This window comes from Plecotus auritus (assembly GCF_963455305.1).
Source record: "Plecotus auritus genome assembly, chromosome: 1".
NCBI lineage: Eukaryota > Metazoa > Chordata > Mammalia > Chiroptera > Vespertilionidae > Plecotus > Plecotus auritus.
The window spans coordinates 148,450,570-148,465,489 of NC_137770.1; the positions used below are offsets into that span (position 1 = coordinate 148,450,570).

Here is a 14,920-nt window from a genome sequence, read left to right on the forward strand (position 1 = left end):
TATTTAAAAAAAAAACACACAGCCCTAACTGGTTTGGCTCAGTGGATAGAGCATCGGCCTGCGGACTGAAAGGTCCCAGGTTCAATTCCGGTCAAGGGCATGTACCTTGGTTGCGGGCACATCCCCAGTAGGGGGCGTGCAAGAGGCAGCTGATTGATGTATCTCCTCAATGTTTCTAACTCTCTATCCCTCTCTCTTCCTCTCTGTAAAAAATCAATAAAATATATTTAAAAAAAACAAAAACACACACACACAAAAAAATTGAAGTGAAGTCTACCTAAATGATCAAATTAAGAGCTACATCTCAAGCATAAATAAGTTGAATTTATTGAGTTAACCTAAACTTGATTTTTGTGTCAAATTAACTAATAGGACCAAACATTTTTAACTAAAACATAGTCTTATAAAATTGAGAGTTGTATAGCTATTATTAAATAAGACACCAAAAGAGTTTTTAAAAGATTTATTGAAGCAGAAACAAATTGGTCAGATAACTTGTTGGAAAAAAGCAGTTTTAATGGTATTCAAAAATACTTTTTAAAAAGTATTCTAGCACAAGCCTTCTTCATAAACTAGATTGTGTTGTAAACTTTTTTTCTAATTCTCTTAGAAGTGTTGGTTCTTAAGAACTAGAGCTTATTCCTATTCCAAATCTATCTTGCGCTCTTGAAAACTGCAGAAAGGCACTTGAAGCTGTTTCTTTACGATACAGATTTCCTTTTATTCTTGCTGGTATTATATTGCAGCACCAAGTGCATGCAATTTTCACTCCAGATCATCATGATGCTGAGAAGTTTCATTGATGACCTGTTAAAAAAAGATAAAATTCAAATAAAATATAATACTACATGCCAAAGATTAAGTTATTCCATTAAGCATGACAAAGAAAAGCCCTACTAATTATATGTAATTTACTGGGGAAGCTGGAAGGTTATGTTGGTTCTGCATGACCAGGGTAGGGTTACAGCGGGAGAGGGAGGGGGAAGGGGAGTGGGGGACAGATACTATGTAAAACACTCTTCATCCATAAGCAAAGTAAGTAGCCAATGGAATATCATGACTGAAAAACAACATTTTATAAAAAGGCCTGTGTTTATGAAGAAGGATTCTATAATAATTCTATACAGCGAAGTTTAAAAACAATGATAACATATTTTAAGTTTGTGTGCAAGGGAAGATTACATGAGGATTACAATAACTTTGGACCATTTCTTTCCTGGCACAGAGCTGACATGAAAACGACTTGATTACATGGCATGTCCTTGTATTGTGCAAGAGGGCCTAAGAGTGTTTAGGGAAGGTGGTGTGTCCAGGATCACCACACTGGTAGTCTCATGAAACAGTTCATAAAGCTAGTCTAGGAAGTAACTTAAGGAAGCTGTACTCCCATTTTAAATTAAGGACCATAGAAAAATCACTAATTGGAAGATTGTTATCTGCCTTTCACATCCAGGAGCCAAATACTTAGCTAGCTGTGTACAGTGCTGGAAGAAGGGGCCAATTCTCTGAGCTAGACTTATTGATTTAAAAGGAGATCAGCGCCTGAGATTACTCCAATTTTGATCTAAAGATACCAACCTGTCCATCTCTAGTTTCAACTGTCTTAATCAGAAGTGTCCTTTTTGAGTGGGTGTCCACCAGCGGGAGTGAATCCAGATTGGTTTCTGAATAAGAAAAATTGGCCCAAAATGAGTGAAAATTAAATTTTAGCAAGACAAGTAACCATTTGTCCCAAAGAATTATGGTTTTTGTTCACAACTGTTTAAAGCACTACTCCCAGAATCATTCTAAAGATGATTACCTATTTTAAATCCCAGTCTGACAGCACTGGAGTGTCAGGATGAGATAAAGTACTGCAGTGTATGCACCAGCAGGAGCAAGTCAGTGGAGTTTGCACAGAAGGTAAGACAGTAGTTGGGTTTGAAAATGGGATTTTTCTAGAACTTCCTCTGGTATGGCATTTTTCAAGTGTCATTTTTAAAATGAGAGCTTTATAAAGAGAATGGTTACAAGCTACGGAAATTATTCATAAATAGCAATCAAATGCTTACCTCTCAGGTTCAGGGAAGCAAAAGTGGGAAGAGGCAGAGAAATCCTATGAAAGATAAAGAAAAACAGTAAAATGTTTGAAAAATAACTCAAATGACAAGGAATAAATTTATGCACTTGTAGTTTTCATCAAGTAAGAAAATGTACTCATGTGTTTCATAAGTGAGGGATTTGCTTCAGAAGCATTTACGTCTGATTGATCTCATTAGTACATTTAAATGTTTTACCCCAAGCATTTTCTCCACAGGGGCATGAGCTGGAGGCCTTACACGCAGGGGTCCTCAAACTACGGCCCGCGGGCCACATGCGGCCCGCCGAGGACATTTATCCGGCCCGCCGGGTGCCGCTGCCTGTCCTGCTTAGCAGCCGACTTGTCCCGGGCCCGCAGTGCACATAGGAATTTGTTCATAGTTTTTTTTTTTAAACTATAGTCCGGCCCTCCAATGGTCTGAGGGACAGTGAACTGGCCCCCTGTTTAAAAAGTTTGAGGACCCCTGCAGAGTGGGAAAAACTCTGGCTTTCAGAGAATCATAGCTTCAAATCCCAGCTCTGCTACTGATTCACTGACTAGGGCGAGCTGCTCAATCTCTTTGAACCTAAGGTTCTTTATTTATAAAAGTTGGTAAGTAAGCAGCCACCTTGAAGAAATGCTCTAAAGAGGAAATGAGATACAATATGTAAAGCAAATGGCATACTACCGAGCAAATGGCAGCTGCTAATTCACACACACTTGACCTTGTTTCCATACCTGCTCTCCTCGCCTTCCAGCAGCTTCCTGTAGGTGGCAATCTCAATGTCCAGAGCCATCTTAACATTCAGCAGGTCTTGGTATTCACGAAGGTGACGAGCCATTTCTTCCTTCATGTTCTGAATCTCATCCTGCAGGCGGCCAATAGTGTCTTGGTAGTTAGCAGCTTCAACAGCAAAGTTCTCTTCCATCTCACGCATCTGGCGTTCCAGAGACTCGTTCTGCAGGAGGTGAGAAAGGCTTCCACTGTTATTTCCCAGAAAAATCCTGCTGTTCCCAGAACCATTTACAGACCACTTGCAACCATGTCCCTTAGTGGCAAATGGCGAACACTTCGATTTTAGATAAAGAATACAAGTACCAAGTCCCTCCTTAACAGCAGTAATAACATAAGCTAAAACTTACAGATCTCAAGTGCTTTTTGGATCTGTCTTAACAACTCATTTTCTTTGGATGAAAATATATATTTCTCTTTGTTGGGAGTTTTGTTCAGATGTCACCATGAGCTTGGTCAATTGAATGGATCCAAATGGGCTATTTATTGTGTGTGATACTCACAGTTCCTTTAAGTGCATCCACTTCGCAGGTGAGGGACTGCACCTGTCTCCGGTACTCATTTGACTCCTGCTTCGCCTGGCGCAGGGCATCATTGTTCCGGTTAGCAGCCTCAGAGAGGTCAGCAAACTGTCAGGAAGGAATGAGAAATGTAGATCACCCAGGCAACTCGATTCTAAGAGTCTACCTTACCTGAGCAAATGAGAAAGGTTCAAGATCGCAAACAAACAAAAGCATAATACAAACCAAATTTTCTATTTTAAGTTCAAATCTCAATGTCTGCCAAAATATGTCTAAATTTCTGTTTTGGACAATTCATTTTGTTCATTAGATTCCACAAATAAGTGAGACCATGTGAGAATGACATACCTTGATGTGGGGTTGGGAAGAGAGAGGAAAGGGGGGGCGGGCATGGGAGATATCTATAATACTGTCAACAATAAAAAATATATTTAAAAATGAAAGGAAAAATTACGTTTTGGAAACCAGAGAAAAAGTAATGGAATGCTGACATTGATAGTTTCAAATAGAAATTCACGCTATTACCCTCATTTTAAAAGTGTGGAGGTCAAGGGCATGGTGTATGGTTTACTCGGAAGTAGAATCAGAGAAGAGTAAAGGGAAGGGAGTCTGCTATGGGTGGAGAGGCAATAGCAACAAATACACCTTGAACTTGAAGCTAAAGCCAGCTTTCTGACTGGAGCTAAAGGGCGTGAACCAAGTGCGTTTCTTTTGTTCCATACCTTGGACTTGTACCATTCCTCAGCCTCCTGAAGGTTCTTGGCAGCTACGCTTTCATACTGCTGACGGACATCACGCAGGGCAGCTGTGAGGTCAGGCTTGGAGACATCCACATCGATCTGGACATGCTGCTCCTGAATCTGGGCCTGAAGCTCATGGATTTCCTAAGAAAAATCAAAAAGAACAGACAGAAGGTTAGCCACGTCAAGGACGGGAACAGCTTCACCCATGTTCATTCATGTCCATTTACCTCATCGTGGAGTTTCTTCAAAAAGGCAATCTCTTCTTGCAAGGATTCCACTTTACGCTCAAGGTCAAGACGTGCCAAAGAAGCATTGTCCACATCCTATTTCAAAGAGAAAAGATGGGACATGGAGAATGCTAAAGTCTATGGCTTATCTAATTTATTCATTTTTATTAATCATATAAGCTTATTGTCTTTATCATAAAAATGGCCTTGACAAACTTATGACCTTCGAATAACCTTATAGATTACCCAGTGCCAATATACTATGTTTTTTTCTCATTAACAAATTTGAACTGGGACCCACTGTTATATCAAGGTAGCTAATAGATCATTTAAAAATAAATAAGTGTATGCCAACATGGTAAACTGTACTCCATGAATTGTCACTGAATCTACATTATACCATTGAAGTGTTTTGTTAAATCTAGAAAAATCAATGCCATCGTATTAATATCATGGAATAACATTGTGACAGGTGTTCACCAGGTCTCGTACCTTAATACCTGTGTCCATACAGAACAGAAATTCCTGCTTCAAAAGTTTTAGTGTATACCTGAGCTCTTTCTTCTTCTACTCAAATCATCTAAAACATCATTATGATCCAAAGCAAATGTGTAGTCATTTGGCATTCAGGTTACAAGGCTAGATTTATACTCCAATTTAGGATGGGCAATGGCAAAGATGCAGGATAGGCAAATCAGGAAAGAAATGAAACTCTGAACTGTATTTGTTTTGCTTTCTCTGGTGGACCTTTTTTTTCCTGAAACTCCCCCATCTCCTCCTACAAGGGTGTGTCCATCCTTTTCACTTAGCACTGTGCCTGTCAATTCAGTTCTTAGCTTGTTTCAGAATGACTAGTCAAAACGCTTACATGTAACGAAACTACTGTCTGTGTAGAATTCTTGCTGCTCTGGCTCTCCGTCCGAGTTTTCACCATTTGTTAACTGCTACATTTCAAATCAGAATATATAATTTTGCAACTCAGATTCTATCTCCCCTCAATGGAATGTCATGAGGATTTTTATACCTCTTGTCTTATAAGCAATTATATTTGCAGTTCAGTTTATAGCTTTTCTTAAAATGTTGAGACACTTCTATCACCTTCATGAAAAGTGAATGAAGAATAGGTCATGACCAAAAAAAAAAAAATCAGGCTTGGGAAAAAAATTCTTTTTTGCTTGTTGTTAAACCCTAAAAAATGATATAAAAGGTAATTTTACTAGCCTCTATTAAAAAGTGCAACGTTGACACTTCATTAAAGAGAATATGGGAAATGTTACCTAATCCCTAAATAGACCTTTTATACTAATATTGTTTTATATTAACTCGCTTCTCTGCAGAAAACTTTAACAGATGTAATGATCACACACTGCTGTGTTTGTTAATTTGGCAAATGTATTTCTGCTTCAAATGTTATTCTAGACTTTACATGTGAGAGTGCTTTTATAGCCAATCCCAGTAAGTGTTCTGGAGAATGAAACTGTGCTGGGAACTCTTCCTGCTTTTGGATTTCAATTTAAGTTAAAAAATTCTTTAAGTCCATCTTAATTTGGAGGGGGAAAAAAAAACACCTTTAATTAAACTTCCCTTCTTCAGCTTTAGGGTTATTTTTTATTTATGAAGAGGATACTAAATAATACAGGGACCCAATAAAGAAAGGCCTTTCCAAACTTTAAGAACTTTTCACATCACATACTTCACAAGTCTGGGCCAGATATTAGATAACGGATGTTAGCAAATACTTGTGTCCAATTAGAACTGTGCTTACATCATTACATATTCAATAAGAATGTAGCCTGTTGCAAAGCTGCTCTTAGGAACACAAAGACTCCTATTATTTCCCTTCAGAACCACCACACTCGCCAGAAGGTCTGTTTCTACATTCCATAGGGCAGCCCAGAGAAACCATTAATACCTTTCAGCCAGGGCACAGATGGCTCCTTTTCACCCTTATTAGATCACAAAATAGTTGTGCATAGCGATACTTCCATCTAACTTTAGTGCCACAATAGAACTTAAAACTTGCTGGCTTAATGCCAGTTAAACTCAGTTTCTTATGCTCCAACACGGTTACATTTTTAAGTACAGGGCAGAATTGTGATTTTTGTGGCCTTGTAAAAGTTAGCTAACTTAGCAAACGGCAATCTAACTCAATTTGTAACTGTTCGAAATCAGAGTATCAATGTGTCCCAAAATCGAAACGGAAAAAAAATTTTTTTTGTATGAAATTTGGAAACAAAGTAAAAATTTAAAGACTTTCTTTATGTTCTCAGGGACGGTTTAAATCCTCCAAGGGTTTTTATCCGGAAAGGCCCCAATCTGGCCTTTCTGCCACTAGGGGGCCTTGCGCACAGAAGAGTGAAGTTTTGCATTATTTAGACTTGGGGTAGTTAACTTTTAGAATTGCCCGTGGCCGTGGGTTCGTCGGGGGAGGAGGTCCGGTAGTTGTGAGTGGAAGAGGATTTACAAACCTGTCTGAAAGACTGGAGGGTGCCCTCGGCTTCCTCTCTCTGAAGCATCTCCTCCTGCAACCTGAAACAGTTGCACATTAACCAAAGGGGAAATGGAAAACCGCTAGGGGCGGGGCGGCCACACCCAACCACCGCGTCGCGGCTCCGCAGACAAAAGTTGGTGCGCCACCTCCGCAGGCAGCCACCGTGCGACTGCGGTTTGAGAACTGACATTCTAGGCAAGTTTTATCGGGACTGGGACCGCAGCGTGGCAAAGCAATCACGGTCGCCGCACGAACCTGCAAGAAGAATGCCGCCCCTCCAGGCCCGAGTAGCCTGGGCAACCCTTTGTTTCTCTTGCTGCACAGCCATCCCTTCCTCCCACCTCTGTCCAGGGCTGGCAGCCCAACAGAAGGGGCCAGGAAACTCCAAAAGTTTGGAGATGTCACGCTCATAGTTTGCAAGGGCCATCCACTATAAAGTGGTAGTTTCAAGAAATCTGTAACTTGAAAAAAGGCGCTCTTAGGCAATGAGGGGGAGGGGGTAGAGGGGAAACGCTAGTTGCAACTGCTTGGCTCTGGGTGGGGCTGCGCCACCGCAAGCATAGCTCCCTTCCCGGCCACCCCACCCCCCACCCCACCTCCCTCAGCCGCTGCGGTCTACATCTCCAAGGGTGTGGCAGCCCCTGGCGGGTAGAAGGAGTGTTCCCATCTCCCTCCCTCCCTCGGCCCCGCGTGGGCGCTGCCTTACTTTTCCCGGAGCCGCATTAGGTCCTCGGCCAGGTTGTCGCGCTCCACCTCGACGCGGGCCTTGTCGTTGGTGACCTGGTCCACCTGCCGGCGTAGCTCCCGCATCTCTTCCTCGTAGAGGTCGCCCAGGCGCGACTTGCCCTGGCCCTTGAGCTGCTCGAGCTCGGCCAGCAGGATCTTGTTCTGCTGCTCCAAGAAACGCACCTTGTCGATGTAGTTGGCGAAGCGGTCATTCAGCTCCTGCAGCTCCACCTTCTCGTTGGTGCGTGTATTCTTGAACTCGGTATTGATGGCGTCGGCCAACGAGAAGTCTATGGAGTCCTGCAGCAGCCGCATACTGGGTCCACTGCTCCGCAGGCGCATAGCAGAGGAGCGCGTGGCGTACACGCCGCCCGGGGACGAGGAGTAGACGCTGCGGCTGGTGCTGGGGCGCAGCGAGCTGCCCAGGCTGTAGGCGCGAGTGGACGAGGTCACATAGCTCCGGCTGGAGCTCGGCCGGGTGCCGGTGCCGGGGCCGCCGAACATCCTGCGGTAGGAGGACGAGGACACGGACCTGCTGGACATGGCTGCGGAGGGTACGGTGAGCTGGGCGGCGTGGACGGCTCCGGGCGGAGAGGCGAGCGAGGTCGCGGTGGACGTGGGCGGTGGGAGCGCTGCTGCGTCTCTGGCGTGAGGACCCCGGAGCGAGAGTAGCAGAGGACCGGACCCCGCCCAGGGCGCAGTTTTTATAACCTGTTACCTTCCCTCCCACTACCGTCCCAGCCAATGGAGACCCGGCAAGTAGCGGGAAGGGTGGGCGGGGGAGGGGGGTTGGGGCGGGGGTTCCCTGGAGCTTTCCTCCTCTTGTTAGCTCTGCTCCTCGGAACTAAGCACAGTTCCGTTACTTCTTGGCTGGACTTGGACTTTTGAGGGCTTTCCTGATGATGGCTCGAGCTCTGCTCACCCCTGGGTACTGAAAAAGGCGGTGGCGTCCAGTGGTGGGGGAATGCAAGCAGAACTGGATCAAAGGGGTCCCGAGCACCGCGCCAATAGGCGTGGGAGAAGGCGCGCGGGTGGGAGGGGCACGCGGCCAGCGGTCGCGGGCTGGGAGCGGGCAAGTGGGTGGGGAGACTCGCGAGCAAAGGAGCAGGAAGAGGGGAGTAAGGTTCCAGCATATCGGAAGGCGCTGAGAAAGAAACAAAGAGCGCCTGAGATTGGAGCGCGAGGTGGTGGGCGCACAGACCAGGACGCACTCAGAGCTCGGCCCCGCGCAGCCTTGTGCACCGTGCGATTCGAAAGGGGTACAGCTTGGGCCCGCATCTTTTTTCACCCTCTGGTTTTGGGGTTGCTGTTCAGAGACCAACAGGCTAGGTTCGGCTTTGGACCTCTGGAGATGCTGGGCGGCGGCCGAAGACAGCCGGGGCATCGGGGTGGGGTCGCTGAGTCACTGGCTGTGAGTCACCGCGCCCTTTGCCTGCAGAGATTGCGGGCTCCTAGCGGTTTTTGTGAACCGTTAGACGGGACTGACTCAGATCTCCCCGGGCCCCGCGCGCAGTTTGTCCCAAAGTTTTACCCAACTTTAAGTCGGGCCTCAGATTTCTTGTGTGCGGTTCGCCTGTAGGGGAGACTAGAGCGCCTCAAAGTTCTCAAGAACTCACCAAGCCCGATTTTACTCCAACGTGCGGATTTCTCCTTAGCAAGAAATTTCTGCAGACCCTCCATAGGCGTCCCTAAAGGGTTTTTCTTGCCAAGTTCCTTCCCATCCTTTCTTCCGGTCTCCTTTCACCCTCCCCCCACCGCCCCCCCCCACACACACCCTGTGGAACCACACCCGACTTTGAACACCATCTGAAAGTTCTGGGTGAAAGAGGAAACTCAGAGTCCAGTTTCAAAATCAAATTAAGTGATCACTGTTTTTTTTGTGTGTGTGTGTGTGTGTGTGTGTGTGCGCGCGCGTGCACGCGCGCTACAGTGGGAGTCATTAAAGGTATAACCAGCGCCAATTATGGAAATAATTAGGTGTTGCTTTAAAACTCCAATTTGGTTAATGAATGGCAATTATATAGTTCAAATGCCAGAATGTTTTTTGGTAATAGATTTATGTGTTCATTTCAGTTCAGCAATGCACACTGCAAGATTCTGGTGACTTGACTAGAAAATATCACAGGTCATTCTGGCCTGTTTTTCAGAACTCGTGCAGATAAAACTGCAAAGCAAGAAACTTTTGATCCGGGGCACCAAGGCAGTGTTCAGATTTTACCGACCCACTACCAAAACCTTCCTAGGTAAATCGCTCAAGGGCTATTATTGCAGTGTTAGTAACATGCAGAACCAAATGGTTACCTTTAAAGGGAGGTGAAGACAGCAAAGGCAAGCCAGACTTTGTTATTTAAGTAGCAATTTAAAAATCACAGGGTGTTTTATTTTTAATGTTTAGAGGACTTGAGGAGTACTGAAAGGATGAACTCCAAAACTTCTGTAAAGATGGAAACATCTTGATTCTATAGTGAACAGATGGGGGGGGGGGCAGGGAGTAAAATTCTTCCCTCTTTTTTTGGGGGGGGGCGGGTGGGGTACTGAAGGTTACTTGGCATTTAAGAAAAATAGTTTAGAATCAAAAGGAGGGTTATTCTAGCTTCGTTGTACAAACCTCTTTGAGGCAGTGTTTTGTTTACCTCATTTCCGTTAGCTGTGGCTGATGGCACTGTCAAGGTTGATCTGCAGGACCCTTTGCTGCACAGCTCTCCTGCTGTGGGTCGTTGTTGTTTTTTAATTCTCTCAGTCACTGGAGGCTGAGGGTCCTTCCCAAAGGAGCATTCCTTGGGCTCCGTGCCCTGGCAGACTAGCTGTGCTCCACGTTATCATTGTGCTCTCTGAGAGCCCTTTATTCAGGCCCAGCAAATGCCACCATTGTGAGTTTGCCTGGAACCCTTAGGATGAGAAAAGCCATCTCAATAAGGGGGAAGACCTTCCTCCCACCTAAAATGCCGATCCCAGGGCAATGCTATCGGGACACTTGCTGACTGACTCACTATGGAAAATGAGGGCAAGGCTGTGGTGTGGTGTGGCAGAGTGCCCTGCTGGTGACCACAGCAAATTCCTCAGGGCTGTGGTGACTTCCTCAGGGATGACTCCGGCCCTCCTCATCACCTCAGGGATTCCTTCTCTTTTCTAAACTGTGCCTACTCTGTGTTCTCAGGATTGTGCTATGTTCACTTGCTGTTGTAGCTCAGGCTGCTGTAACAAATTACCACAGACTGGGTGGCTTAAACAACAGACACTTATTTTTCACAGTTCTGGAGGCAGGAAGTTCAAGATCAAGGTGCAAGGCAGATTTGCTGTCTGATGAGGACCTGCTTCCTGGTTGGCAGGCGGCCGCCTTCAGATGGAAGAGAGAGCAAGCTCTGTTCTCTCCCTTTTCTTATAAATGTCTCTACCATCCACATCTAAACCTATTTACCTCCCAAAGGCCCAACCTCCAAATACCATCACACTGGAGATTAGGTGTGCAGCCTATGAATTTGGAAGGAGAAGAGGGGCACAAATATTCACTCCCTAGCACTTGCCATATAGCGTGCACGCATGCACGCACGCGCACACACGCACACACACGCACACACACACACACAGATATGCAATGTTCCATGTGTCTTTGCTCTTAGACATTGCCATAGCTTGGGGTCGACTGTAGACTATAGAAGAATGAAGGTTACAAAAGCTCTTTTACTCATTTGTGTAGAATGTATGAGTCTTTTGAAAAAAAATTAATTTCCTTCCAAGGTAAATTATACAGTGCCTCGCGCAGTGCCTGAGCCAATAAATGGTGGTAGTCATCACTGAGGGAAATCACTTTGTCTGAACTAACATCTTTGAGTATCCCTGAGTATCATAACTAATCCTGCTGTAGATGCAACACAGGTTCCTACTTACCTTTTGGAAGTAAACAGTATGTAGATACAGCTTTCTCGGTGTACTTAGTTTTTGATTGCTGTGAAAAGCTACCTTAGGAGTATTTTTAAATGCTGGACTGGGGAGCTGCTTCCAACACTGCGTGATGCAAGTTGTGTATAAATAAGGACACAGCGGTACAGTTTGTAAGCCAGGCGTAAACATGACCAAATCTAAAGCACTAACCGTGATTTTGGAATTTGCAAGCTCGGTGATGTCAGTTGAATTGGGTGATTTGAGCTGACGGACCAGCCATCCATGTGGAGAGGAGCTTAGTGACGGCTTTAGGAGAGCTGGCTGGCAGGTGGCCACCCCGCAAGGACAGCTTCCGGCAGGACAGACTGGATGGAATGTAACGAATGAGAAGATGGATTAAATGAGGAGGTGAGAGGCATGGCAAAACCAGCAGGTCCTGGTAATAAACATAATAATCAGTACTGTGGTAAACGCTTTGATTCTTGTGCCTACTGGAATTTAACTTAATTGCTCTCATAGCATATTGCAAGATAGATTTGATCATTCATTTTTTAAAAAAATATATTTTATTGACTTTTTACAGAGAGGAAGGAAGAGGGATAGAGAGTTAGAAACATCGATGAGAGAGAAACATCGATCAGCTGCCTCTTGCACACCTCCTACTGGGGATGTGCCCGCAACCAAGTTACGTGCCCTTGACCGGAATCGGACCTGGGACCCTTCAGTTCGCAGGCTGACGCTCTATCCACTGAGCCAAACCGGTTTTGGCTGATCATTCATTTTACAGATGAGAAGTCTAAGATGCAGGCTCACAATTTGCTCGTGGTTGTATAACTAGTAGGAGAGGGAGGGAGGAGGCAAGAATTTGAATTGAGGCCTCTCTGACTCCAAACATACTTGTCTCTTTGGCCCAATGACAACATTTTACTTACTGTCAACCAACTCAATTCATATATATTATTCAGGGCCCTACTGTGTTCCAGGGACTGAAAAGACAGGATAACTCGCAGATTCTGTTGTGAAGGAGCAGATTCCTAGAGAAGCTTGGCAGGTACTTAGAATACCATGTTTATGTTATTCAGATGATGTAACAGTGATAAGAAGGGAGTTTGGTTTTCACCTGCACTCTGAATCCTTACTTTGAGACTTAAGCATTTTCACCTAGATTCCTTTCTGTTTCTTCAGAGGCAGCATATCCAAAATTGGATGTAGCTCATCCCACACCCTAAAACCCACCAACCACAGCTATTTCCCCTCCTAACTTCCCTGTCTATTCAGGGCAGCACAGCAAACTAACAAGATTGGAAACTTTCATCATCCTTGCCCCTTCCTTACTCTGGGATCACATAGAACCAATGGGTGTCCTGCCCCATTGCTTCCTGTGTCCACTCCTGTTGTGTTGCTGTCACTTATCCAAGCCTTTACATCTCATCCTTGCAGTACTGTAACTGGCTTCCCTCCCTCTGTGCTCTCCTTACCCCCACAAGTGTGTCTGTCTTCAAGCCACAAACCCCTTTTCTTAAAAATAAAAAAGGATATTTTTATTGATTTCAGGGAGGAAGGGAGAGGGAGAGAGAGTTAGAAACATCAATGATGAGAGAGAATCATTGATTGACTGCCTCCTGCACGCCCCCTACTGGGGATCAAGCCCGCAACCCGGGCACCAGAATCAAACCCAGGACCCTTCAGTTCACAGGCAGATACTCTATCCACTGAGCCAAACCACAATCCCCTTTTCTTAATAACTGCATTCATAAGATTCCCTGAAGATCCAAAGCGAACCAGTCATTCCCTCATTAAGCTCCATGAGGGCAGGGTTTTTTCTCTCTTTTGTTCACTCTCCTATTTTCAGTGCCTAGAGAGAAGACTGATACATTGTTTTTAATGTATGGACTGATGCAGGAGTACTCAGAGAGGAAGGGAGGAAGGGAAGGAAAGAGGGAGGGAGGAAGGGAGGAAGGAAGGGAGGCGACTAATATTTTCTAGTGCTTAAAATGTTCAAGCATTGTGCTAGTTACTTTACATGTGACTTCAGTTCATTTTTGCAGGCTATTATGATCCACACATTTTATTAACTTACTCAAAACACAATTATAGAATATTTACACGTGCCAGACATTCTGCTAGACACTGGGAAAGGTCAACGAGGCAGGCTTAATGCATTCACTCTCAGAATGTGTGCGCATGTGTGACTCAGAGAGACGATACTCAAGTAAAAGAACAAAGTAGCTACAATTTGTAATAAAGACGATGAAGGAACCAGAGACTTTGCTGCAGCTGGAGGCTGAAGAGCATAGCTCAACTGTGGCCTTTGAAAGCCGTGCTAAGTATCACGTCCATCCTTATTTCCACTGCTGCCCACCAGACAGCAATCTCAGTGGGGCCTACGCTTCTCTCTGCCCCACGGATACACCACATTTCCCCCACGCTCAGGTCTTTCCTCGCATTCCATTCACAGGTAGGTGTTTCCCATTTTCTGCACTGCCTGCCCGGCTTCTCGGTACGTAAGCTTTGCATGCCTCTGGGGAGCTCCTACGCTTGTGAAAGGATTAGGAACCACTGGCAGTGCTCTTACACAGCAGAACATGGCGAGTGAGAGACCTGATGGAGACACGAAGGAAATATGGAAGGGTTTTGATGGAGAAATGATCATGTCCATTTGAGGGAGATTAGCAAATGTAGTGTGAAGAGGTGGTATTTGGGGGAATGGGTATGATTTTTACAGCTTACCATGGTAGAGAAAGGATGTTTAAAACAGGTGAGACAGTATAGGCAAAGAATGCATAGATGACAGAGTTCCGGGGACATTCAGGCAGTAGCAAGAATTCCAGGGTGGCTGGACGATGGAGCAGTTGTAGGGGAGAGAGGGAATTGAACGCTAACATGGGACCATGCATTGGAGGACAAATGCCAGAGAGAGGAGTTTATAATTAATGTGGTGGGCAGTTGGGAATTCACTGCCTTTGTGACTAGGAGAAAGGCATGCTTGTAGCTGCATTTGAGGAAGATGTTGCTGGTATGCTGGAGGAGGAGTGGGGGAGGCCAATTAGATGGCTGTTTGCAATAGATCAGGTGAATGGTAAAAAGGAGTTGACCTTGGGGGATACAATGATGATGAAGGCTGTGAGGTTAGGACAGGCAAGTCACAGGGCTCTGAGAGAATGGATGCATTAGACACAGAAACAATGTAGGTGGAAAATTAATTTGAAGTGAAAGATGAATCATTAAAATCCCTTTACCTGGAAGTGTCTTCCCTTCTCTAGTCTATATAAAGCCTAACTTTATGGGAAAGGTGGGTAGAAGCTGAATGATGCAGTTTTACCCTTTACAGCAGTTCTAGTCTGTTGCATAAATTAATGTCGATTGCCTTATATTGTTCCTTACCTGGTGTGAGTGTGTTGGTCTGGTCTCCACAGTTAATGATAAATCAGTTTCCTCTAAAACAGTTTTTTAAAGTTCAGAGAAAAAGAAGCTTAAA

The 14,920-nt window shown here is 44.9% G+C and overlaps 1 protein-coding gene across 1 annotated transcript; it reads right to left on the bottom strand.

Annotated features, from left to right (window-relative positions):
- Positions 1-448: 448 nt before the first annotated feature.
- VIM (vimentin) lies at positions 449-8,575 on the bottom strand. The gene is made up of 9 exons (XM_080642272.1): positions 7,541-8,575; positions 6,812-6,872; positions 4,344-4,439; positions 4,096-4,257; positions 3,356-3,481; positions 2,798-3,018; positions 2,052-2,095; positions 1,579-1,664; positions 449-807 (listed from the first exon to the last, which is right to left on the bottom strand). The coding sequence occupies exons 1-9, from the start codon at positions 8,101-8,103 to the stop codon at positions 766-768; spliced, it is 1,401 nt and encodes a 466-aa protein (XP_080498398.1). The 5' UTR covers positions 8,104-8,575; the 3' UTR covers positions 449-765.
- Positions 8,576-14,920: the final 6,345 nt, after the last annotated feature.

What these genes read in the sequence shown, in the direction of transcription:
- VIM (XM_080642272.1), bottom strand. Translation starts at nt 8,103, where the DNA reads ATGTCCAGCAGGTCCGTGTCCTCGTCCTCCTACCGCAGGATGTTCGGC. An exon ending in CTAATGCGGCTCCGGGAAAA is followed by an intron (nt 6,873 to 7,540) that starts GTAAGGCAGCGC and finishes CAACTGTTTCAG; the next exon opens with GTTGCAGGAGGAGATGCTTC. An exon ending in CCCTCCAGTCTTTCAGACAG is followed by an intron (nt 4,440 to 6,811) that starts GTTTGTAAATCC and finishes TCTTTGAAATAG; the next exon opens with GATGTGGACAATGCTTCTTT.